The sequence below is a fragment of the Microcaecilia unicolor genome, chromosome 14, assembly GCF_901765095.1.
Source record: "Microcaecilia unicolor chromosome 14, aMicUni1.1, whole genome shotgun sequence".
Lineage (NCBI taxonomy): Eukaryota > Metazoa > Chordata > Amphibia > Gymnophiona > Siphonopidae > Microcaecilia > Microcaecilia unicolor.
Window position 1 is genome coordinate 13,333,139 of NC_044044.1, and position 27,146 is coordinate 13,360,284.

Genomic DNA, 27,146 nt, shown 5'->3' on the forward strand with positions numbered 1-27,146 from the left:
TTTCTATCTTAACTAGTTTTTAATCCGCAGCCAGAGTATAGAAAGTTTTGCCCCTGTCTTCTAAGGGTTGGCAGACCTTGTATTAGTTTTATTTGTATATTTTTTTAAATATATTAACATGAGGGGTAAATGTTAAATAAAAAAGCGATGGGATAGACATGCTGTCAGATAAGTTGCTGTTATAGAAATATTGATAAGCTATACACTGCAAGCATTTACTATGTTTGAAATGAAGTTTGACCATCAATAAAAACCGTTTATACTTAAATATATTAACATGGATGTTTTAATTATATTTTATTAAGAACATTCTTTTTGTAAGCCGCTGAGTATTTCTGGATCGAGCAGTTTATAAATATTTGAAATAAATAACCTCCTATCCCATGATTTCCTCAGGAGTCTTTTGAGGTACTTTGTCAAATGCCTTTTGAAAATCCAGATACACAATAATCGATCAGCTCACCTTTATCCACATGTTTTTTTTCCCCCTTCAAAGAAACGTAGTAGATTGGTGAGGCAAGATTTCCCTTGACTAAATCCATGTAGGCTTTGTCTCATTAATCCATGCTTATGCATATTCTTTGTAATTCTTTATAATAATCTCTACCATTTTGCCCTGCACCAAACTTCAGGCTCACCGGTCTATAATTTCCAGGATCACCTCTGTAACGATTTTCTTATAGCTCTGATAGCTTCCTCCACCTCACATTTTAACCATGCCGGCTGTTTGGCCTTCCTGTCTCCTTTTTTAATACACAAAATATGTGTAGCCTGGTCTTCCAGGGTATTTTACATAGTAACATAGTAGATGACGGCAGAAAAAGACCTGCACGGTCCACACAGTCTGCACAACAAGATAAACTCACATGTGCCATTTTTTGTGTATACCTTACCTTGATTTGTACCTGTCTTTTCCAGGGCACAGACCGTATAAGTCTGCCCAGCACTATCCCCGCCTCCCAACCACCAGCCCCGCCTCCCACCACCGGCTCTGGCACAGACCGTATAAGTCTGCCCAGCACTATCCCCACCTCCCAACCACCAGCCCTGCCTCCCACCACCGGCTAAGCTTCTGGGGATCCTTTCCTTCTGAGTAGGATTCCTTTATGTTTATCCCATGCATGTTTGAATTAAGTTACCCTTTTCCTCTCCACCACCTCCCGCGGGAGGGCATTCCAAGCATCTACCACTCTCTCCGTGAAAAAATACTTCCTGACATTTTTCTCGAGTCTACCCTCCTTCAATCTCATTTCATGTCTTCTAGTTCTACTGCCTTCCCCTCTCCGGAAAAGGTTTGTTTGCAGATTAATACCTTTCAAATATTTGAACGTCTGTATCATATCACCCCTGTTTCTCCTTTCCTCCAGGGTATACATGTTCAGGTCAACAAGTCTCTCCTCATATGTCTTGGAACGCAAATCCCATACCATTCCCGTAGCTTTTCTTTGCACCGCTTCCATTTTTTTAAACATCCTTCACAAGATACGGCCTCCAAAACTGAACACAATACTCCAGGTGGGGCCTCACCAACGTCTTATACAGGGGTATTAAAACCTCTTTTCTTCTGCTGGTCACACCTCTCTCTATACAGTCTAGCAATCTTTTAGCTACGGCCACCGCCTTGTCACACTGTTTCGTCGCCTTCAGGTCCTCAGATACTATCACCCCAAGATCCTTCTCCCCGTCCATACCTATCAGACTCTCACCGCCTAACACATACGTCTCCCGTGGATTTCTGCTCCCTAAGTGCATCACTTTGCATTTCTTCGCATTGAATTTTAATTGCCAAACGGTAGACCATTCTTCTAGCTTCCGCAGATCTTTTTTCATGCTTTCCACTCCCTCCAGGGTGTCCACTCTGTTGCAAATCTTGGTGTCATCAGCAAAAAGGCAAACTTTACCTTGTAAGCCTTCGGCAATATCACTCACAAATATATTGAATAGAATCGGCCCCAGCACCGATCCCTGAGGCACTCCACTACTCACCTTTCTCTCCTCCGCGCGAACTCCATTTACCACCACCCTCTGGCATTGGCCAGTCAACCAGTTCCTAATCCAGTTCACCACTTCGGGTCCTATCTTCAGCCCGTCTAGTTTATTCAAGAGCCTCCTGTGGGGAACCGTGTCAAAAGCTTAGCTCAAATCTAAGTAGATTACGTCCATAGCACATCGTTGATTTAATTCTCCAGTCACCCAGTCAAAGAATTCAATGAGATTCGTTTGGCACGATTTCCCTTTGGTGAAACCATGTTGTCTCGGATCTTGCAACTTATTTGCTTCCAGGAAATTCACAGAATAGAAATAATTGTTAAGCAGTTCAGCTTTATCCTCATCAGCTTCTACATATTCCTCCCCCTCAGCCTTGAGCCTCACAGTGCTATCATAGCACTTCTTCCTGTCTCATATCTAAAAAATGTCTTGTCCCCCAATTTTACTGTATCACTATCTTTTCTTCCATTTGCCTCTTTTTGCTTTTCCGACAGCTTTCCCAGCTTCTTTATGTATTTTTGCTTGTTTGCTTCTTTCCAAGTCGTCTTGTAATGTATGAAGGCTGACCTTCTTTCCCTTACCTTTTCAGCCAGCCTTTTCCTCTTTTATGTAATTTTCTAACAAAGGCTTGTCACCTTTAAAATAACTCCTTTCAGTTTTGCCCACTGATGTTCTACTTCCAATTAATTAATTGTTCTCATTCAATTAACTCTTCTTTGATTAGTCCCCCATCTTGGCAAATTTAGTTCTTTTTGAAATCTAAGCCCTTCAATCCTGAATAAGCCCTCTCCTCCTGTGTCTAAATATTGAACCACACCATTTGGTGATCACTAGATGCCAAATGATCTTCCACCGTAACATCAGAAAAAACACAATGTCTCATTCTCTCCTCACAAAATAATACGAACAAACCCACCACCATCAACACCTCAGACTACACCCTTCCTATTTCAGACAGTCTGAAAATTGACCGAAATCTCACACTGGAAAGCGATGCGAAAATTACAGCAAAGAAAATGTACCATTCAATGTGGAAACTCAAAAGAATAAAACCTTTCTTCCCAAGGGAAATATTCCGCAGCCTGGTACAATCAATGGTGCTAAGCCACCTAGACTACTGCAATGCCATCTATGCCGGATGTAAACAAATCATTAAGGAACTCCAAACTGCCCAAAACACAGCAGCCAGACTCATATTTGGAAAAACGAAATACGAAAGCGCCAAACCCTTAAGAGAAAAACTCAACTGGCTCCCACTAAAAGAATGAATTGCGTTCAAAGTTTGTACCCTAGTCCACAAAATCGTTTACGGCAAAGCCCCGGTCTATATGTCGGACCTCACAGACTTGCCAAGTAGAAACTCAAAAAGATCAGCATGCACATTCTTGAATCTCCAATACCCCAGCTGCAAAGGACTTAAATATAAATCTACATATGCATCCAGCTTCTCCTACATAAGCGTGCAACAGTGGAATGCACTACCAAAGGCCATAAAGACGATGCACCACCTAGCAATCTTCCAAAAACTACTGAAAACCAACCTGTTCAAAAAGGCATACTATAATGATCCATTCTAAATACTAGACTATTAAGACTCTAAATGAACTAGACAAAACCAAAATCTCCGCACCAGACTGATAACCTACGTGATACTAATGAAAGTTACGCAACACGCACTACCACTTTATTTCACACACCGGAAATGAACTTTCTATACTTGAATGTCTAACTTATTCTATATTCACTCTATCATTTAGGAACTTCAATGTGATATCACTGTGTATTCTACTTTACCATTTATACACCTTAATGTAATATTGCTTGTATTTCTCTATCCGGACATGGCGATCACCATCACAGCATAATGTAAGTCACATTGAGCCTGCAAATTGGTGGGAAAATGTGGGATACAAATGCAACAAATAAATAAATCAGAAATATTCTCCTCGTTTGTAAGCAGCAGCTGTAGAATCGTTCCATCCCATGATGGTTCTGTTACCCAGTGCTGGAACAATTCTTCCTGTACAGAATCCAAGATCCCTTTGCTTCTAGACGACCCCACAGCAGGGATGCTCCAATCGATATATGGCATATTAAAATCACCTATTAGTAGTAATTCCCCCCTTTTTTTTAGCTATCTTGTGAATGTCGTCTCTGTCCATTTTTTCTGTGACGGTGACCTGTATATTACACCAATGTAAATACATTTTCCTTTCCCTCTTACCAGTTTAACCCACGGTGCTTCTTCCTTATCCCATATGTCCTGCAATTGTCACTAATATTATTCTTAACTGTCACTCCTCTTTATATTTTATAATTTCACTCCTCTTATTTCCACCACTGTTAAAGAGTGAATAATGGAAGTTTAAAGAATATTATGGTCGAAAGGCACTGATAACATTGCTCCCAATGGAATTTGAGATGACACTGCAATAGTCACATATGCACCTTGGCTAGTGAGATGACAGCTGCCATCATATGTCCAAGGAAGCTGAGAACATCTGGAACATATATGTTGCTAAACATTGACTGACTGGGCTCTCACATCTGTGAGGAAAGTTTTTGCCTCTCTGGTGTTAACATGAGCCCAATGAATTGCAGTTGGAGTGGATTTATTCATTTTATATAGCACCTTAAACCATAGTGCCAAAGCAGCTCACAAATTAAGAGATACATAAAATAGCAGCTACATTAAAAATATTTTAAATCAGCAGTATCTGTAACTAAATCAGTATTTGTGTTGGAAGTAGTGTAGATTTCTCTTTACTGATTACAAATCCCAAAGACTGAAGCATATTGATAGTCTCTTCCATAGTTTTACTACTTCCAGCAATTGACTGGAGATTAGTCAATCATCCAGGTATGGAGTACGGACAGAGGTGATAACCCTTCCTTTTTAGAAAAGCTGCAACCATAGAAAGGCATTTGGTGAATAGCCGGGGGGGGGGGGGGGGGGGGGGGGGGAGGGCTAAAGATGACTGAATGGAAGAACTATATAGTTAAGATGTGAAAGAAAGTCAGGAATTCCAATACTTCAGGTTAATTGCAATGTGGACATCAGCATCTAAGTCTAGAGAGGAGAGCCAATCATCTCTGTCCAGTAGAGGAGGTAAAACTGGCCAGGGAATTTATTTAGAATCTCTCTCTTTAAATTGAGACCTCTCTATGACAGGTTGGAGGCACCTGACTTCTCTGGAATTAGAAATAATTTTCAACATAAGCCTTGGTGGGGAGGAGGTACTTCTATGGCATTCACATTGAAGTGTGTGATTTCTTTTGCCAATTTGATGAATTGGGAAGAAATATTTGGTGCAACACTGCAAAAGTATTTTTGTGAAATTTAACCTGTAACCTTGGGATGATATGATGAGGACCCAGAGACCTACTATGTTGGGGCCTTGGAGCTAGGAGGGATGGACAGAAGGGGGCCTTGGAGCTGGCTGGGAGGGACGGAGGGGGGGCCCTTGCAGTTGGGAGGGAATGGGGCCTTGGAACTGGGAGGGAGGATGCTGGACATGGGAGGTCAGAAGGAGGGGGGCCTTGGAGCTGGGAGGGATGGACAGAAGGGGGCCTTCGAGCTGGCTGGGAGGGACGGAGGGGGGCCCTTGCAGCTGGCAGGGAAGGAGGGAGGGCAGGGGGCCTTGCAGCTGCGAGGGAGGCCTTGCAAAAAAAAAAAAAAAAAACATTCCAATACTCGCCCGTTTTAACGGGCTTAACGGCTAGTCTGAACATAATTTACAAAGAAACAATCATGGCTGGGCCCCCAAAATTGCCCCCAAGTACCAGCTATTAGCATCTGTAATGAAGATTGTACTGCTGAATCAAGTATTCTTAAAGTTCCTAGGGGCTTTATCTCAGACATCTTGTCTGGAAAAATAACCACCGTGAAACCAAATGATTCAATTTTCAAAATCATAACACACTAAAATGCATGGACAACAATAATTAGAACTACTGGCCTAGATCAAAGGTTAATGGGGTCTTAAATGTTGTGTTTTAATACCCTTTCTAAAAATGACCAGGCAATTGGCCTTGTGCACTATGCTGCAGATAGGTTTTTGCACCAAATGTGGAAAGCTAAGTACACTTACTGGTCACTGCAAGCTTCACTCTTCAGTGAGAAGCAGCCATTTTTTAAGTGAATGCACTTACACCATTAATATGTAATCGATAACCATCCTACAAAAGCCTTAAATGTTTTGGAATCATAGAATAAACTTCCAAGATCTGACACCCATTAAAGTACTCTTAATTTCAACCCTGGTGATGCTGCATCTCTTTGCTGGACAGAGTCAAATGTTTTTACATTCACTGGCAACACAAGGTCACTGAAAGCCTGAAACAGCCAAGACATCCTTTGACCATCTTAAAGCTTTACTCATGTATAGCAGAACATATAACATGGCAGATGTTGAATTACTGCACAGTGAGCCAAATGGTTCTGATCAGTGATATATCTTACTCTAAAGACAGACATTTCAGAAATGTAAATGACTTTTTTTTTTGCCCCCCACAAATCACTTTGTATGTACCTTATATGCTTACCTTCGACAACAGACTTTAGATCTTTCTCACTTCCAGCTGCAACCTCTGACTTGGAAACAGATGGCAGGGCACTCTCACATTCACTAATGGCAGCAGCAGCAAGAGGAGGAGAAGGGGATGGAGAGGACGCAGCAGCATGAGAGGGGCACGAAACCCAGGTCAAATTGGGAGGGGGAGGGGGAAGAGGAGGAGGAGATAAGGACGGCGGCTCAAAATTATCTTCTGCAACAAGCAGTGAATCTTTCTCATCTAGGAAAAAGTATAAATACAACATTAGTTTACCTAGATACATGGAAACAAAGGTAAAACAAATTGTAAGTAAAAGCATTTCACTGGAATAACTTACATATTTAGGACCAGCATTCCAAAGTTATGTTCCTTTCATTAGGCCATTGCAAAACCTAATCTGATGAAAGATGCTTGCCTGTATCAAATGTACTCTGTGTACAGCAGGACAAGCTAGTCATAATAATGGGGTGACACTCAGAGGTGACAATTCCTCAGCACCACTGAACAAAGTTTAAGCTGGGGTGCTATAATGCTATGGATTTACAGCCTGTCTCACTAACACAGACTGCTCAATGATTACCGTGGATTCTTTTGGATTCATAATGAGTAAATGAAACCTTTATTAGAGGAGCTAAATTCTACAATGATTAGGATATATATACAACATATAATGGTTAGCACATATACAAGGATTAGCTGTATAAACAATCATTACATCACTGGTCTCTACATTTTAGACAAGGAAAAGCAGCAAACACAATGATTAAACAATCATTACATCACTGGTCTCTACATCTAAGCAATGCAAAGAGTTCTTAGACCGAAAAGAAGCAAGAATATACATTATACATACAATCATCACTGGTCAGAAAGCTCAGGCTCTTATCTCATCTGTCGGGAGGTCCATTGCGGCGAAAGCTGAGTCTCATGTACCAGGAACACACCTTCTGCACGACACGTCTGCCCACAGATGAACCCCACCTTAATGTGACAAGCCCTCCCTTTTTACAGGCTCTGAGCTCATGTCCAGAGCTAAGGAAAGTTACAGACAGCTTCTATGCCCGCTGCACATTGAATGTGCTCATCGCCTGTGACCAGTTAGGCCTCAGGACCCCCGTCCGCGGAGTGTCATCTTTAAACTTCTAAACTTTGCTCACAAGCAGGAGATTTTCCGGGCTTTGCGCCAAATGGGACCTTTGAAATATGATAATCATCCTATTCTTTGTTTCCAGGATTTCTCAGTGGTTGTACGTCGCAAGGAGTTTAGGGATGCTTGTAAATTGCTTTACACTAAAAAGATACAGTTTGCATTGCTTTACCCGGCCCGGTTACAGATTTCTTATGAGAGAAAGACACACTTTTATGCTTCAGCAGCTGAGGCTCTGCAGATTGCACAACGTGTGACCCAGCCTGTATCACCTACTTGATTCTTTTGGCGGAGCCGAGCCTTGGCGTTCGGCTTGGTGTCTGCGAATAAGTTTTGGGACTATTGCTGAGAGTGAATATCGCTTTGGACTATCTTTGGCTCTCTGAAATGTTTTTTTTGTTTTGGCTGAGGGGTGTGGGGGAGGGGGAGCTCATCGTGATCTAGTCCTGGAAAAGGGTATGTGTAGTTTTGTGGGAGGGGGAAGGGCTGGGGGATGGAAGGTAAGGTGGGGTGGGATGGTTATTGGTTGTGTGGTGCTGTTGTTCCTCGGGCCCAGGCTCATTCTTCTTGGTTGGCTTGAACCCCTGGCTCCTATTCTTGTTATTGGGACTGGAGCACCCGTGGGCTGGGGGGGGGTGTCCCTTTAAGTTTCTTCATTTTGTGATTCTTTTGATAGGACAAATTACAGGCACATTGGGGTCTTTTAAATTAGTTTCCTGGAATTTGGAGGGGGGTTTACTTCTCCAATTAAGAGAACCAAGGTGTTACAGGCTTTGCAGTGTCAGAAGGCAGATACTGCTTTCGTGCAAGAGACCCATTTATCCTCAGCAGAGCATGCTAAATTCCGGAGGGGGTGGGTGGGGGATCTGGTGGATGCTCCTGCATCAAAGCAGGTGTGATGATTCTTTTTTGTAAAGGTTTAAATCTGCAGATAAAATCAAAAGTGCGAGATCCCCAGGGAAGGTATATTGTGGCTTCCACTGAGTTGGCAGGGTGCTCATTGGTGCTCTGTAATGTTTATGCCCCTAATGTTTTTGATAGAACATTTTATCAAGACTTAATTGCTCTTTTGACTCTTCATTGGGCTGGGAATGTAATACTCATGGCGGGGGGGGTGGGTGGGGGGGGGTTAACTTGGTGTTTGATCCCGGTTTAGACAAATCCACTTCGAGAGGTCAGCTCTCTGGGAATTATCCTAGGGCCCTTGTCTCTGCTCTGCAATGCATTAGATCTTATAGATGTATGGGATATTCTGCATCCCATGGACAAAGATTATACCCATCTTTCTCGAGCCCATGACTCCCAATCTCGTATAGACTATTTTTTTGTCTCTAGCCTCCTATTTCCCTGTATTCCTGAGGCAGAGATTGGCCCCATATGAATTATCGGACCATGCTCTGATTTGGTTGCAGCTGGAAATGAAGCTGGGGGAGGAGGGCGGGGGAGAGAGATATCATTGGCAATATCCGCTGGAGTTTTATAGAGACCAGATATTTCAATCATTCTTAATGGAGTGCTGGGAGGATTATGAGTTTCATAATGGCATACACAAACATCAACCTGCCCTTTATTGGGAGACAGCGAAGGCAGTATTACGGGCAATATTATTTCCTATCGAGCTCGTGCTCGGAGACTTAGAGATAAGGAAATACTTAGATTGGAAAAATTGATACGATGCCAGTGGATTAAATATGGAAGTTTCCCTGCTGAGGTCATGAGAGAGGCCTTGTTGACATCCCAGAGGGAATTGAATGAACTCAAACAGCGGGCGGTAAAATCGCAGCTTTATTATAAATATCAACTGTTTTGTTAAGGAAATACAGCTGGATCATTGTTGGCACACCTGGTTACGGGAAGGAGAAGACCAACTTGGGTTTTCCAAATGCGCAATCCGGTTGGCGGGAAGCTCCACTCAGATGTGGATATAGCAGATCATTTCCGTGAGTTTTATGAATCTCTGTATGTGAAACCTGAGCAAGATGTCTTGGCTAGTGACATATGTACAGAACTTAGATTTGCCCACATTTTCACCTAGGCAGCTTATCACCCTGAAAAAGCCCTTTATGGAGGGAGACAATGCTGACTTTGCAGCAAAGCGCAATGCATAAGGCCCCGAGGCCCTGATAGTTATCGTATAGAATTTTATAAACAATTTTATGATCAGGTGAAATCCCCGCTTCTGGATGTTTGATGTAATTGCTGGGGTTGGGTCTATCCTGGACACCATGAAAATGGCTCAGATAATTGTACTACCAAAGTCGGGCAAAGATCCTGAAGATTCGGGCTCTTATAGGCCTATTGCGCTCCTTAATGCAGATGTCAAATTGTATGCAAAGATCTTGGCTAATAGACTGGCGCAGGTACTTCCAGACCTGGGTTGAATCAACGCTTGTTTTTGACCGCTACACGTCCCTTTACAAAACGTGTAGCGGTCAAAAACATGCGTTCCATTTTAGCTTCTTTAGAGGTGGTGGCTGCACGGCGGTTGCCCTCTCTTTTAGTTAGCTTCGACGCGGAAAAATCGTTCGACAGTGTTGTGGCCCTTTTAGTTTGCAGTAATGCGGCATTATGGTATGAAGGGATTCTTTGTGGATGCGGTCCGGGTTCTTTACACTGATCCGCAGGCGTGTGTATGGGTCAACAGAGTGTTTTCCAAACCACTAGGTATTTATAGAGGCACTCGGCAGGGGTGCCCGTGGTCTCCACTTCTGTTTGTGTTGTCATTAGATCCTCTTCTTAGTGAAATTACCCAACATCCAGTAATCACTAATTTTACAATAGGTAAGTCTGAATTTCTTCTGTTGGTCCATCTTACTAAACCCTTGCGTTCATTGCCTGCTCTGTTGGAGTTGTTTTGAGAATTTGGTGATTTTGAGGGTTTCAAACTTAATTATTCTAAGTCCCTGGCTTTGGCGTCAATGGAGGAGATGTAAATCAGTGGGGGATTGGATTTCCACTTCAGTGGGCACAGGGCACCTTCTCTTATTTAGGGTTACAGCTTTCTAGGAAGTCATTTGAATTGTACCATCTGTCACCTGTTTATTAAAAGATACGGAGGAGAGACTGAAGACATGGATGTCATTACCACTCACATTATATGGTAGAATTCAACTCTTTCGTATGGTAGAGTTTCCGAGATGGCTTTACATGATGCAACTTTTGCCTCTCCAGATTCTTAAAAAACATCTTAAGCTGCTTTATAGATTGTTGGGGCGGGAAAAAATCTAAACTTCCACTGTCTTATGTTGGGTTCTTGGAGGGAGGGTGGTCTAGGACTGCCTAATCTCCGGCTTTATAGTCAAGCTTGTCTCCTTCGTCATTTGGGGGATTGGTTCTTAGACAGACAGGACTATACTCCACGACAATTAGATCAGTATTTTGCTCCCTGTCATTTTTATTTTTTGTTGCAGGCCCCACGGGCTGCAGTTCCTGTGTCGTTCAGGAGTAGTTTGTTGTTGAGTCCCTTACCGATGCTTTGGAAAGATATGACTAGATTTTGGGAGGTAGACTCGATCACGTCAGACTTGCTTCCAATTCGAGGAAACCTGCTGTTTACACCTGGTAATGAAAATGGTACATTTTGAATTTGGGAGCGTATGGGTATCAGCCAGCTGGAGCATGTCCTGACAGGAAGAGGGTCTTTGTTGACCCTAGGGGCTTTGGGTATTGGCATCGAAATAAATAACATTTATGCATATAACCAATTAGCACATTATGTTGGCTCCTTGAGTTCTGTGGCTTTGGGGTCTAGACACAGCCATTATTTGAGACAATTCTTTCAGTTGGTGATGAGGGATAGGCTTTCAGTCTTAGGCCTATATAGGGCTCTTGTTACCCTTGGCCCATTGAAGGATAAGGAGGTCATTTGGTTGCGCTGGGCACGAGATTTGGATAGGCCTACCCTTCTATTGGACTTTGATGCCAATGCAAATCTACGGAGTGCCAATTTCGTATTTTGTATAGAGCATCTCTCACAAAGGTCCAAATCCTTAAAACAGGAAGTGTTGATGCAGCTTTGTGTGAAAAATGTAAGCATACCCAGGGTGCCTTCTTTCATTCCCTCTGGGATTGTTTTTTACTGCAAGGTTTCAGGAGGGCAATTTTTCAATACCTAGCAAATTTATTGGGCTCACGGATTCCCCTTACCCCTCTAGGAGTCCTTTTGGATAAATATGAACTTTTTGCATTGCAGAGTAGACCTGCTCAACAATTGATTTGGAAGGCCTGTGTGATAGGTAAGCTTATTATTTTAAGTCTCTGAACTAGTGACTCCCCTCCGGATTATTTGCACTAGCATAATAAATTTCATGGGCTCATGTTTGAGCGCAAGTTTGTCTCCTAGAGGGCGCAAACGTTTCCTATTTGGGGGCCATATATTCACTCTCTGCATGCTAGGGCGAAGGGTAGTGACAAACATATGAGAGTTCGGGAGATGCATGTACCACACATTAAGATTGGGGAGGGTGTTTCCCTGCACACCCGGTATACTTTTTGTGAGATTGGTTTGGGATGGGTTGGGTGAGGTGGAGAGTGGTTGGGATCTATGCATTTGCAGTGTTGTTGCTCCCCTAGTTGGTCTTCTGTATAAGTTAGTGGTTTCATGGGTTGCATGTCTTTGTAGGGTATCTGCACATTATTTTTTGTCAATAAGAAGTTGACTGATGTCTGGCTGGGGAGGAAAGAAGGGAGTTTGGGGGGGGGGGGGGGGGGGAGATAATGGGAGTTCATGTTTAAAATGGAAATTCTTTGATGATCGTTGTACTAAGATTGCCAATATCAATGATTTTATTTGAAGTTCATCAAGAAAAATGATTTAAAATAAATTACAATCTATACAGAATTCAGCAGCAAGGCTTTTGAATGGTTCTATTTGATCTGATCATATCAATCCTATTTTGGTGTTTAGAGAGTAAAGTTTAACATCATCTCTCTTATCCATAAAATGTTTTCTTTATTCTTTGTTTCTGCATTAAAATCATACACTTCTGGACAGCAGAGTGAACTATTTGGCAAACATTACTTTGGAAGGAAGACAGAGAACTTGCCTGAGAGATCTTGTGTGAAGGACGGCATCTGACAATCTACTGACACCACCCTTACTGGATAAAGAGCAGCCACTTCTGTGGCGCACAGCCGCAGGGGCATGCCTAAAGGAGCATTCTTGGGAGTCCCTTAGAAGCCAGGGAGTCTGTTTCTCTCTTTAGAAATAAAGTACTCACTATTTTCTTCTTCTTTCTCCCACTGAAATAATTAATTTGGTAAAAAGGAAGGGAAAAAAACTCTAGTTCCCTCTAGTGCGCACAGCAGGACAAGCAGTTTGACGTTGCTGTCTATTCTTTGAGCAGTGTTCTTCATTAGGGCGTCCTTCCCCTGACGAAGCCTGTGATTGGCAAAACGGACCATTGGGGAGGCCCAATTATGAAGCTGCTATAAGATAACTGATTATGTCTGCTTTCACATCCTGAGAGGGTTTATTTAGCACGTTTTGTATGAATATGACTACAAAAACAAATACTGTTTAACATCTAGGGAGGCGGTGGGTTAAGGACCAGTGATTAAAACATGGTGATGGTGCATACTTGCATATTCGCACGAGTAATCCCATTAACCTGGTTGAATGCCACCAGTCTGAGGTCCTTTTTCCCCCTTCCTTTATATATATTTTTTTCCATCGTCACGCATTTTGCTTGATTTTACCCGCTATTTTTTGTTGTAAAAAGGAAGGGCAAATTAAAATTGAGATTGTCTAGTACTCCCCAATCAACAGGTCCAATGTACAAGCATGTTAAACCCATGAAGTGTAGGCCCATTGTCTTAGCTTGGCAAGCCTGATAGATTTAGGTGCCTCCCTGAGTTTCAGGGGTAAGCTCACCACGTCTCCACCTACTACTTCCTTAAGTCCACAATCTAGGGGACTATTCCCAAATGGTTTGCCCTCTGCATTAATACTCTACTCAAGCACAGTTAATATCATCTGCTTCTCAGAAGTCGCCTGTGTTGTGCCTAAGGTGGCTTCTCATCCCTCAGTTACAGACATAGAAACAGATCAAAGGAGATTTCTTTCCATGATGATTGAAAATAGTATCCAGGACAAAGGGATGGTTGAGATCTTCTATTTCTCAATTATGTGACTTCTTACCTCAGACCAGCTAGCAGATATGGAATCAACTATACAGTCTTTAGATATACATCATATTCAGATGGAAAATCATATTAAGACTTCACAGAATACTGGAACTTCTACTATTAAGATTTGGAAAATGTGATTCTCCATATTAATAAAATTTTCTCATTTGTTTGGTGTCAACGAATACTTTTGAGAAAATACCTTAAAGTTTTACTTATTGATAATGATAAGAATTTTGTCTTCTTAAACTGCTATTGTGTTTATTATCAAGCTGTGAAACATGGTGATCAGCAAGTAGAAAACTCTCTTGATTTAATTAATTTTCATGAAACTTCACAAGAAGCTATTACCTTGAGAACCACTCTGATTATGCTTAATTAAGCTCAATTCTTACAGAGATAAGATTAGGGTTATATATTTTGCTAAAAAAGAAATAAGTATTTGGGGGTCAAATAATTTGCATATTTCCAGATATGACTAGAGCCACACAACTTCGTAGATAAAGCATTCCTACTTTGAAGGCTCATACTCTTGCGATGGGAGCATCTTTTTTTATTATTATTACATTATTTATTACATTTGTACCCCGCGCTTTCCCACATACAGTAGGCTCAGTGCGGCTTACATTGTAAAAGAAAGCATCTTACATGGTAGAAAATAAAGCAAAACAAGAAAATGTTGGAAGAGTATTATAAACTGATGATCATAACTACTTACACAGTGAAAAAGCATTACAAAGGATATGTGAAAAGAATATTAAGAACTGAAAAACAACACAGTGGCAACAGCGCCCAGGAATATATGAGTGGAATAGGGAAGGTAGATAAGGATAGGATAGGTAAAGGGGAAGGAGATTGGGAGGGAAATGGTAAAAGGATGGAGGGGAGAAGATAAGGGATCGAGTATAAGGGGATTTGAGAATAAGGTCAAATGTGTCTCTGGGGTCAAAGTTAGTGTCGACGTCGTAGCATGAGTATTGTAGGTGGGCTGGTAGAATTAAGTTGGTCCATTAGGGTAAGCAGCAGAAGAATCAAGAGACGTGTGGGATGTAGCAAAACAGTCCTAAAGTAGGGTGGGAACCTTAATCTCCCAAAGGTAGCACACATACTCCAATAGATGCATCAGACCGAGCATTCAAACAGTAGTGTCTGGAGACAGTATGCAAGGAAGACTATGTCGTCCTACATATTTCCTCTAGTGAGAACAGATGGGCTTCCACCAAGAAATTCATGACAGTTAGGAGTAGAAGGTGCCCAGAATCCAGCCAGAAGTGGTTTTCCTGCTAGTAAATATGCAGACACGATAGCCTCCTTGACCCAGCTTTAGAAGCCGCATTACCTTTCTGAGGTCCGGAGCAAACCACAAATAAATGATCTTACCAACGAAACTCGTCGATCACTTCCAAATATTGTAGGAGTACATGTATCATCTTTGTCGCCCTTCTCTGCATCTTTTCCAATTCCACTATATCTTTTTTGAGGTGCGGCGACCAGAACTCAACACAATACTTGAGGTGCGGTCACACCATGGAGCGATACAATGGCAGAATAATATCCTTATTTTTGTTTTCAATCCCTTTCCTAATGATACCCAACATTCTATTTGCTTTTCTAGCCACAGCAGCACACTGAGCAGAAGTTTTCAACGTATCATCAACGATGACACCTAGATCCCTTTCTCGGTCCGCGACTCCCAACGCTGAACCTTGCATGACGCAGTTATAGTTTGGGTTCCTCTTTCCCGCATGCACCACTAACTACCCTTCTCCATTGCGAATATGGAGATGAAGGGCAGAAACCACCTTAAGAAGAAAAGATGGGACTGTGCATTCTGTCACCCCTTCAGGAGAAATCCGAAGGATCCTGACAGGACAAAGCCTGGCATTCCAAAACCCTGCTTGGGCTGATACCTGGATCTCTGATTAGAACTACGCTGTCACAGACGATAGCACCTGGTACCTTTTAAAAAGAGGGTGAGCCTGACCGGAAAGAACATTTAGACATGTCCTTGAGATCCAGAGAGGTTAGAAACTCTCCCTACTGAACTGAAACTATTACAGACTGCAAATAAACTAAGATGGCTGCCGAATAACGAACTCAAAACCCGTCGGCTCCCGCAAACGTCGACGCAAGTTGCAGATATTAGGTGGCGACCTGGCTTGATTTCAGGCTTAATCATAGCGCTCAGCTTTCCTCAGCGTAATTCCGCATTTGACTCAGTTTGCCACGCATCGGAGCAGCAGCAGGAGAGACCAACTGCCTTCCCGGGTCCGGTCCAACCGCCTGGTCGCGTCGACAGTAGGCCCCTTACCGCAGCAACTTGCCCAGCGCTTGATTATAACTTCCCGGCAGGAGATTAAGTAACACCGCACCTACAGCCTCAACTACATCTTCGTGGCAGAGGTGGAGTTTTGGGCGGGATCGCAAACTCGTCAGTTTGCAGGGCACTCCTACCCTGATCGGGTCAACCTCCTTCGGGCCTCTCCTCTTAAAGGGGCAGATCAACAAGGATCCCAGTTGTACAGCATCTTAGAGGACTCTTATACTGCACTCTGCTGCCTGCAGACAGACAGGCTCCTTCGCCGATAGCTACTCTGACCTGCTGTTTTGTCCACTACAACAGCAACGTCCACCGTCCTCTCCTCCCTGGTCTCCCTCATCCAATACAGCTCCAGGGCTGGTGCAAAACCTGCAACTCCACCTGCTACAGTGACCCTGAGCTGATCGTCATCGGGGTCTGTAATTTACCCACCGGCCAGTTCCAGCGCTTCATACCTGCGGATTTGCTACCTGCTGTTCCAACCACCATCACCAGAGGGCATCCCTTTCTTCTTTCTCGCCAGATGTCACCTTACCCGTCTCTCTGCACTGTACTCATTATGTCATTGGCTGACGGCTATACCCCATAACAATCATTCACCGTTATTCAACAACTGGATTTTAACCCTACCCCACTTCTACCACTGCCATCTCCTGGATCAATCATGTACTCGTCATCTACGTTTCAAATTCTCTACCTCTTAGCCTTAATTCACTCTGTCCTGACCGCCACTGAACCATCTTATGCTCACATTCCACTCATCTCTGGACATAGGAGTCTCTCATCCCGTACACAGCCTCGCTTTGTACCTCAGTTTGCATCTCTGTCCCATCTCAACATGCAACATCGTCATACACTTGTTCCTCTCATGCTAGCACAACCAGCACAATTCCAATCATTTTGAGTGGGCTACATAAACGCCATATCCGTAGTAAGTAAACCTGAGCTGATTTCTGATTGGATCTCCTATGATGCTCTTGATATGCTGTTCATCACAGAAACCTGGATCAGAACACCAAAAGACCCCATCGTGCTAGACCTCTGTCTGAAAGGCTACAAGATCATCCACTGGGACAGAACAGACAAAAGAGGTGGTGGGCTGGCACTCATTTATCGTTCCTACCTCACGGTAGACAAGTTCGGATTTGATCTCTTCGTCGCTGGAAATTGCAGCAGTCAAGATTCATCACCCCTCCCTTCATGGCCACTTAATTTGTGCGCTGCTCTATAGACCCTCAGTTGCCTGGTCTAGCAGTCAGTGTGAGCTACTGGATTTCATCTCGCACATCTGCTTAAATAACCCGAATATACTCCTGCTGGGTGACCTCAACCTTCATTTAGATAATCCTACCTCTCCGGATACTTCCCAGTTCCTAGATTTTCTCCGCCTTTGCGACCTTGAATGTCCTATTACTGGTCCATCTCACTGTAAAGGCCATTCTCTAGATCTCCTCTCACATAAATTCTTGGACAGTAAGAATTTTTCCCTGCACGATATTGGCTGGCATGCAACAGCTTGGTCAGACCACTTCAAGTTGCAGTTTTCTTTGCGTTGGCAAACCTCAAGCCTCCCCAAGCCCTGTCAACTTCGACAATATTACACTAGAGGCGTCATTTACCCCAGCCTATTCTGGAAGTCCCTTTACAGTTGCGGCGTGGACTTGCAACCAACCACTCCAACCTACCTCTCTGACTGGGAAAACCACTGCAAGGCTGTGCTGGATCATATTGCACCTATCCATCTCAAGACTTCTTACATCCGCAACTCTACACCCTGGTTCTCAGCTGATCTCAGAGCCTTAAAAACAGAGACAAGACGTCTGGAAAGAACTTGGCGTAAACGTAAGTTGGATGTTGCGCTGGGTGCTTGGAAAAGCTGTCACCGCAGGTATAAGTATGCCATCCGGCAAGCAAAGAGAAAATACTTTTCCACTACGCTACAGTCTGCTGGCCGGGACACCACGAAGATATACCAGCTGATAAATTCTTTCCTTGACACCCATACTCTAGAATTCGCCAGTGCTGATCTTCCCTCTGCTTCCCAACTTGCAACTTATTTCAATGAGAAAGTCCTGACCTTGCAAGTCTTCAACTGTTAGCTGCCTCTCCGATGTGGACGACTTCCTGGAATCTCTGACCATGCCAATGGGTGTCTGACCGGCAGATCGCATTTGGACCAACTTCAACTGCCTATCACTTGGAGAGCGGCCACTCAAAACTCAAAGTTCTGGATTTCAAGTGTGCTGACTTTAGTAAAATGGGGAAATACCTGAGGAAGGAGATGATGGGCTGGGAGGAAATACGAGAAGTGGAAGGACAGTGGTCCAGGCTGAAAGAAGCTATAAATAAGGCCACGAACCTTTATGTAAGGAAAGTAAACAAAAGCAAGAGAAAAAGGAAACCGATACGGTTCTCCAAGCAAGTGGCTGAGAAAATAAAGGCTAAAGAGTTGGCGTTCCAGAAATACACAAAAACTCAAGAAAAGGAACACGAGGAGGAACACAGGATGAAACTGAAAGAAGCCAAGAGAGAGATACGTCTGGCGAAAGCGCAAGCGGAAGAACAAATGGCTAGAAATGTAAGGAGGGGTGACAAAAATTTCTTCAGGTATATAAGTGAAAGGAGAATGACTAAAAAGGGAATTGTGAGACTAAAAGATACTGCGAACCGCTATGTGGATAATGATGAAGAAAAAGCAAATTTGCTAAATAGATACTTTTGTTCTGCTTTCACAGAAGAAAATCCTGGAGAAGGACCGCGATGGACTGCAAAAAGTATAAATGAGATTGAAGTGGATAGAGCACCGTTCACGGAAGAGAGTGTGTATGAACAGCTTGAAAAGCTAAAGGTGGATAAAAGGGAAGCTAAAGGTGGATAAAGCCATGGGACCGGATGGGATCCACCCCAGGATATTGAGGGAGCTCAGAGAGGTTCTGGCGGGTCCTCTTAAAGATTTGTTTAACATATCCTTGCAGACGGGAGAGGTTCCGAAGGATTGGAGAACGGCGGAGGTGGTCCCTCTTCACAAGAGTGGTGATAGGGAAGAAGCTGGAAACTACAGGCCGGTAAGCCTCACTTCGATTATTGGAAAAATAATGGAAGCGATGCTGAAGGAAAGGATAGTGAATTTCCTAGAAGCCAATAAGTTGCAAGATCCGAGACAACATGGTTTTACCAAAGGGAAATCGTGCCAAACAAATCTCATTGAGTTCTTTGATTGGGTGACAGGAGAATTGAATCAAGGACGAGCTATGGACGTAATCTACTTAGATTTCAGCAAAGCTTTTGACACGGTTCCCCACAGGAGGCTCTTAAATAAACTGGAAGGGCTGAAGATAGGACCCGAAGTGGTGAACTGGATTAGGAACTGGTTGACGGACAGAAGCCAGAGGGTGGTGGTAAATGGAATTCGCTCTGAGGAGGGAAAGGTGAGTAGTGGTGTGCCTCAGGGATCGGTGCTGGGACCGATTCTGTTCAATATATTTGTGAGTGACATTGCCAAAGGGTTAGAAGGTAAAGTTTGCCTATTTGCGGATGATACTAAGATCTGCAACAGAGTGGACACCCGGGAGGGAGTGGAAAACATGAAAAAGGATCTGAGGAAGCTAGAAGAATGGTCTAAGGTTTGGCAATTAAAATTCAATGCGAAGAAATGCAAAGTGATGCACTTAGGGAATAGAAACCCTCGGGAGATGTATGTGTTAGGCGGGGAGAATCTGATAGGTACGGACGGGGAGAGGGATCTTGGGGTGATAGTATCTGAGGATCTGAAGGCGACGAAACAGTGTGACAAGGCGGTGGCCGTAGCTAGAAGGTTGTTAGGCTGTATAGAGAGAGGTGTGACCAGCAGAAGAAAGGAGGTGTTGATGCCCCTGTATAAGTCGTTGGTGAGGCCCCACCTAGAGTATTGTGTTCAGTTTTGGAGGCCGTACCATGCGAAGGATGTAAAAAGAATTGAAGCGGTGCAAAGAAAAGCTACGAGAATGGTAAGGGATTTGCGTTACAAGACGTATGAGGAGAGACTTGATGACCTGAACATGTATACTCTGGAAGAAAGGAGAAACAGGGGTGATATGATACAGACGTTCAAATATTTGAAAAGTATTAATCCGCAAACGAACCTTTTCCGGAGGTGCGAAGGCAGTAGAACGAGAGGACATGAAATGAGATTGAAGGGGGGCAGACAAGAAAAATGTCAGGAAGTATTTTTTCACGGAGAGAGTAGTGGATGCTAGGAATGCCCTCCCGCGGGAGGTGGTGGAAATAAAAACAGTAACAGAATTCAAACACGCGTGGGATAATCAAAGGAATCCTATTCAGAAGGAATGGATCCTAAGGAGCTTAGCCGAGATTGGGTGGCAGAGCCAGCCGGTGGTGGGAGGCGAGGATAGTGCTGGGCAGACTTATATGGTCTGTGCCAGAGCCAGTGGTGGGAGGCGGGGCTGGTGGTTGGGAGGCGGGGATAGTGCTGGACAGACTTATACGGTCTGTGCCCTGAAGAGGACAGGTACAAATCAAAGTAGGGTATACACAAAAAGTAGCACATATGAGTTTGTCTTGTTGGGCAGACTGGATGGACCATGCAGGTCTTTTTCTGCCATCATTTACTATGTTACTATGTAAGGTATCCACTGCTTTACTTAAGTTCTCCAACAAACCCTGCAGATTGGATGTTTGTCCGGCTCATCTCCTGAAAGTTGCACCGAAGTGCTTTGTTGAAGATCTGACTACTTACCTCAACTTCATGTTAAGTACTGGATCTTTCCCGCCAGGCCATGATAATATCCTTCTCACCCTCGTTCCGAAGAACCTAAAGATTAAACCAGATGTCATCTCTATCGCCCAGTGGCTTCGATACCCCTAGTTATCAAGTTAATGGAGAGTATGGTCAATGTCCAGCTCAACGAATTCCTGACTGCTTTCGATATCCTACACCACTCTCAGTCAGGTTTCTTAGTCAGGTTTCCGAGCCCAATATAGTACTGAGACTGTCCTGGTCACTCTCTTATCTAACTTTAAGCGAGAGCTATCCATCGGACAGAAGGTTTTACTGCTTCAATTTGACATGTCTAGTGCCTTCGATATGGTGGACCATGAAATCTTGCTTCATCTGCTGGATTCTTTAGGCATATGAGGTCCTGTCTTGCACTGGTTTGCGGGCTTTTTAACAACAAGAACTTACCAGGTCTCAGTGAACTCGGTTACTTCTGATCCGTGGAAGGCCTCCTGTGGGGTTCCGCAGGGTTCTCCACTTTCACCTGCCTTATTCAATATTATGTTGATGCCTTTAGCTGCTGCTCTCGCAAAACTGGACCTCAACCATTTCATCTATGCCGACGATATTACAGTCTACATCCCCTTTCGCACCACCGTGTCGGAAATTGTTCACCTCATTGATGCCTGCTTCTCCACCACAGAACATTGGGCTCAGGTCTTCTGTTGCAAATTAAACAAGGACAAAACACAGTGTCTCATCCTCTCGTCCATTCACACCCCAGTAATTGACACAGTGCTCCCAGTAATGGGCTCTGTCCTTCCGATTGCCACAAGCCTGCGGCTTTTAGGAGTGCAACTGGACACACACCTCCAGCTGGACAATCATGTGCACTTGGTCACCAAAAAAAATGTTTCACACTATGTGGAGGCTTCGGCGCGTAAGATACTTCCTTACTAGAGATTTGTTCCGCACACTTGTCCACTGGCTTGTCCTCTCCCACTTGGACTATTGCAGCAGAATTTATGCGGGCTGCCAGGCCTCACTGTTGAAAAAGTTCCAAACAGTTCAGAACACAGCCGCGAGAGACATCCTAAGAGAGCGCCGCTTTGCACATGCCGAACCCTTGCATTTCAAATTACACTGGCTGCCTGTACAGGAGCGCATCGCCTTTAAACTCTGCTCCTTGACCCATAAAATCATCTATGGGCTTGCCCCGGAGTAGATGCTCCCCTTGATCGACCTTCTGCCCAGGAATGCCAATCCTGCTGCTCGTTCCTACCTCCACCTTCACTTCCCAAACTGTAAGGGTGTCAAGTACAAGAAGATCTTCGCCTCGTCCTTCCGCTATTGGAGCCCTAAGCACTGGAATGCTCTCCCGCAACACCTCAAAACTCAAGCGGACCATGCCCTCTTCAAGAAGTTGAAGACTTACTTCTTTGCCACGACCTATTCCTCACAATATATCGCTGACTGATGTATCCTCCCTGACCCCTACCCTGCTAGTTCAACCTGTTAGATGCTTTTCCCCCTGCATACTCCTTGTATACCTTTCTAAGTTTCCTATTTTGTAATTTTATTTAACGTTTTGTAAGCCACATTGTGCCTGCATGAGTGGGAAAATGTGGGATATAAGCGAATAATAAATAAATAAATAAATAAATGTTCCCATTGTGAAATATTGAAACTTTAAAACTCTGACTCTTCTGAAGTCCAGGCTCAGGTGGAAGGAAGCTCCCTTGTTTGGAATTACAAAGTAAAAAGAAGAGACATTAGTCTGAGGTAATTTTGGCCCACTCCTCATGGAACCAGGATAGGAGTCCTGCTATAATGAAACCTGAGGAGTGAACCGAGAACTCATCACTGGGAGATGCAGAAGACATTGGTAGACCTGGAGTTTGAAGAAGAGTTCCGTCAGCATGAAAGGTGACTTGTCTTTGACAACGTGGGAACCCTGAAAATTAGATCTGCCTGGCCTGCAGCACTTGGCCTCACAAAACCTAAGACGAGACTAAGAGGATTTAAAAGAATCTTTAGACTTGTCCTCTGACAATCTCTGAGACTTGAAGTCCCCTAAGTCTTTACCCAATCTATCTTCTCAAAACAAATGTTTACCTCTAAAAGGTAGCTTGCTAAATGTGTCTTAGAAACCACATCAGCTGTCCAATGCCTAAGCCAGAGCTATCTTCTTGTTGAAAGGGTCAAGAATTGTCTAGCACGGTTGCACACTGGAACTAACTAGTGTGGCCGAGAGCCAGAGCTAGATGGTGTAGAAGAATATGGCTGTTTGTACCATTGTGCACTTCTGATGGCAAGCTGCAGTGGGACTTCAACAAGCAACCTCTAGATTTCTGTGCTTACTATCAGTTGGTTGCTATAACCATTATGCTTTTTCTCTACATTGAAGTAGCTCTAATATTCGTTAGGTGTCCAATACAATGAAAAGGTGCAAAGTGCAATAGAAGCATTTAGAGACACTGACATACAAGCTAGAGATGTTGTTGATACAGTGGTGGATGGAGCAAGTATGCAATAGTTTTGGCCAGTGTCAGTGTGTAATACAAGAGAACAGAGCTGCTGTGGAAAACCAACACAGCTAATGTTTAGCACTGTAGAGTAGTGCTAGGTGCTCCAGTCATGCAACAAACGAATTAAATAAAATATGCCCCATTTGAAACAGAGCAGAGTTCCACAGCGTCTAATATGATGCACAAACCAGCCATGAACTTGTGACCTTCAGGTTGAAAGCCAGTCACCTTCCAGAATAAAACTATTTGCTGTAAACACTGCACCTGGAGAAAATGCCACCATGGCAGCACTGAGGTTCCATGGTTACTATGGAGACCGAGAGTCATGGCCTCAGAAAACAATACGTAACATTTCTCACAGAAACCTGAGCCAACAGCACTAAGCCCGACTCTAAACTCGAATATGAGAACACTAAATAGGCCCCTTCAGAGGACCTAACACATATGGTACACTGCCTGATGCTGTCCACTGGGCCCACGCTAGGAACAGAATTTAACCAACTCTAGAACCGTAAGCAAAATCTTAACTCACCAGTGTGGCCTTCTGGTGACCGTTACCAACGAATCCAGTTTAGGCATAAGTACATAAGTACATAAGTAGTGCCATACTGGGAAAGACCAAAGGTCCATCTAGCCCAGCATCCTGTCACCGACAGTGGCCAATCCAGGTCAAGGGCACCTGGCACGCTCCCCAAACGTAAAAACATTCCAGACAAGTTATACCTAAAAATGCGGAATTTTTCCAAGTCCATTTAATAGCGGTCTATGGACTTGTCCTTTAGGAATCTATCTAACCCCTTTTTAAACTCCGTCAAGCTAACCGCCCGTACCACGTTCTCCGGCAACGAATTCCAGAGTCTAATTACACGTTGGGTGAAGAAAAATTTTCTCCGATTCGTTTTAAATTTACCACACTGTAGCTTCAACTCATGCCCTCTAGTCCTAGTATTTTTGGATAGCGTGAACAGTCGCTTCACATCCACCCGATCCATGCCACTCATTATTTTATACACTTCTATCATATCTCCCCTCAGCCGTCTCTTCTCCAAGCTGAAAAGCCCTAGCCTTCTCAGCCTCTCTTCATAGGAAAGTCGTCCCATCCCCACTATCATTTTCGTCGCCCTTCGCTGTACCTTTTCCAATTCTACTATATCTTTTTTGAGATACGGAGACCAGTACTGAACACAATACTCCAGGTGCGGTCGCACCATGGAGCGATACAACGGCATTATAACATCCGCACACCTGGACTCCATACCCTTCCTAATAACACCCAACATTCTATTCGCTTTCCTAGCCGCAGCAGCACACTGAGCAGAAGGTTTCAGCGTATCATCGACGACGACACCCAGATCCCTTTCTTGATCCGTAACTCCTAACGCGGAACCTTGCAAGACGTAGCTATAATTCGGGTTCCTCTTACCCACATGCATCACTTTGCACTTGTCAACATTGAACTTCATCTGCCACTTGCACGCCCAATCTCCCAGTCTCGCAAGGTCCTCCTGTAATCGTTCACATTCCTCCTGCGACTTGACGACCCTGAATAATTTTGTGTCATCAGCGAATTTAATTACCTCACTAGTTATTCCCATCTCTAGGTCATTTATAAATACATTAAAAAGCAACGGACCCAGCACAGACCCTGCGGGACCCCACTAACTACCCTCCTCCACTGAGAATACTGGCCACGCAATCCTACTCTCTGCTTCCTATCTTTCAACTAGTTCTTAATCCATAATAATACCCTACCTCCGATTCCATGACTCTGCAATTTCTTCAGGAGTCTTTCGTGCGGCACTTTGTCAAACGCCTTCTGAAAATCCAGATATACAATATCAACCGGCTCCCCATTGTCCACATGCTTCATCTTAGCTTTTCCAGCTCAGGTGTGGAAATAGGGTAAAGACGTGACATAGCCACCGCCACTCAAAGGGCAATGTCTGGGGTGACCCACTGAGCAGAAGTAACTTCCTACATAGCCTCATACACTGGAAAAGACTGAAGCAATAGTCTACTGCTTGCCAATTTAAGATGAGCAGATGGAGGTGTAGCAGGATCAGAAGAAATATTAAGAACCTTGAGAGCTTTAGGTATAAAGAAAAGCAACTCCTATTTATGAAAACACCCACACTGTGGTGGGATCATAAGAATCCTCTGTAAAGAGCTCCCCCGCCTCCAATTCCTCTTGCAACTGTGCAGACGGATGCGGAAATGTTAAAGGAAATCAGGGACGCAAACAAACTGGGCAACACAATAATAATGGGGGATTTCAATTACCCGCATATAGACTGGGTTAATGTAACATCTGTACACGCAAGGGACATAGGATTTCTTGATGAAATCAAGGACAGCTTCATGGAACAGCTAGTTCAGGAGCCGACAAGAGAAGGAAAAATACTAGACTTAGTCCTTAGTGGTGCTCATGATCTAGTGCAGGGGGTAACGATACGAGGGCCGCTTGATAACAGTGATCATAATATGATCGGTTTTGATATTGGCATTGAAGGAAGTGAAACTAGGAAATCAAGTACGCTAGCGTTTAACTATAGAAAAGGTGATTACGACAAAATGAGAAAAATGGTGAAAAAAAGACTGAAAGGAGCAGCTCGCAGAGTAAAAAACTTGCATCAGGCGTGGATGCTGTTTAAAAACACCATCCTGGAGGTTCAGGACAAATATATTCCACGTATTAGAAAAAAGGGAAAAAAGACTAAACGTCAGCCGGCGTGGCTAAACAGTAAGATAAAGGAAATCATTAGAGCCAAAAAACAATCCTTCAGAAAGTGGAGAAGAGAACCAACTGAAAGTAACAGGATAGGTCATAAGGAATGCCAAGCCAAATGCAAAGCGGAGATAAGGAGGGCAAAAAAGGACTTTGAGAAGAAATTAGCGTTGGAAGCAAAAATACATAGTAAAAAATTTTTTAGATACATTAAAAGCAGGAAACCGGCCAAAGAGTCGGTTGGGCCGCTGGACGAAAATGGTGTTAAAGGGGCGATCAAGGAGGACAAAGCCGTAGCGGAGAAATTAAATGAATTCTTTGCTTCGGTCTTCACCGAGGAGGATTTGGGGGGGAAACCGGTGCCGGAAAGAATATTTGAAGCGGGGGAGTCGGAGAAACTAAACAAATTCTCTGTAACCTTGGAGGATGTAATGGGTCAGTTCAGCAAGCTGAAGAGTAGTAAATCACCGGGACCTGATGGTATTCATCCCAGAGTATTAATAGAACTAAAAAATGAACTTGCGGAGCTACTGTTAGAAATATGCAATCTGTCCCTAAAATCGAGTGTAGTACCGGAAGACTGGAGGGTAGCCAATGTTACTCCGATTTTTAAGAAGGGTTCCAGAGGAGATCCGGGAAATTATAGACCGGTGAGTCTGACATCTGTGCCGGGCAAGATGGTGGAGGCTATTATTAAGAATAAAATTGCAGAGCATAAACAAAAACATGGACTGATGAGACAAAGTCAGCACGGATTTAGTGAAGGGAAGTCTTGCCTCACCAATCTAATGCATTTTTTTGAGGGGGTAAGCAAACATGTGGACAATGGGGAGCCGGTTGATATTGTATATCTGGATTTGCAGAAGGCGTTTGACAAAGTGCCGCACGAAAGACTCCTGAAGAAATTGCAGAGTCATGGAATCGGAGGTAGGGTATTATTATGGATTAAGAACTGGTTGAAAGATAGGAAGCAGAGAGTAGGATTGCGTGGCCAGTATTCTCAGTGGAGGAGGGTAGTTAGTGGGGTCCCGCAGGGGTCTGTG

The 27,146-nt window shown here is 43.7% G+C and overlaps 1 protein-coding gene across 6 annotated transcripts in view; it reads right to left on the reverse strand.

Annotated features, from left to right (window-relative positions):
- GIGYF1 (GRB10 interacting GYF protein 1) overlaps window positions 1-27,146 on the reverse strand; it is a 316,678-nt gene that overhangs the window by 153,860 nt on the left and 135,672 nt on the right. For all 6 annotated transcript variants that reach the window (XR_003939962.1, XM_030186350.1, XM_030186348.1 and 3 more), the window contains exon 11: window positions 6,535-6,783. Coding sequence is in view for 5 of the 6 variants with exons in the window: in XM_030186350.1 (XP_030042210.1) it covers window positions 6,535-6,783 (249 nt within the window). In the remaining variant the exon portion in view is untranslated. The remainder of the gene's footprint in view (window positions 1-6,534; window positions 6,784-27,146) is intronic.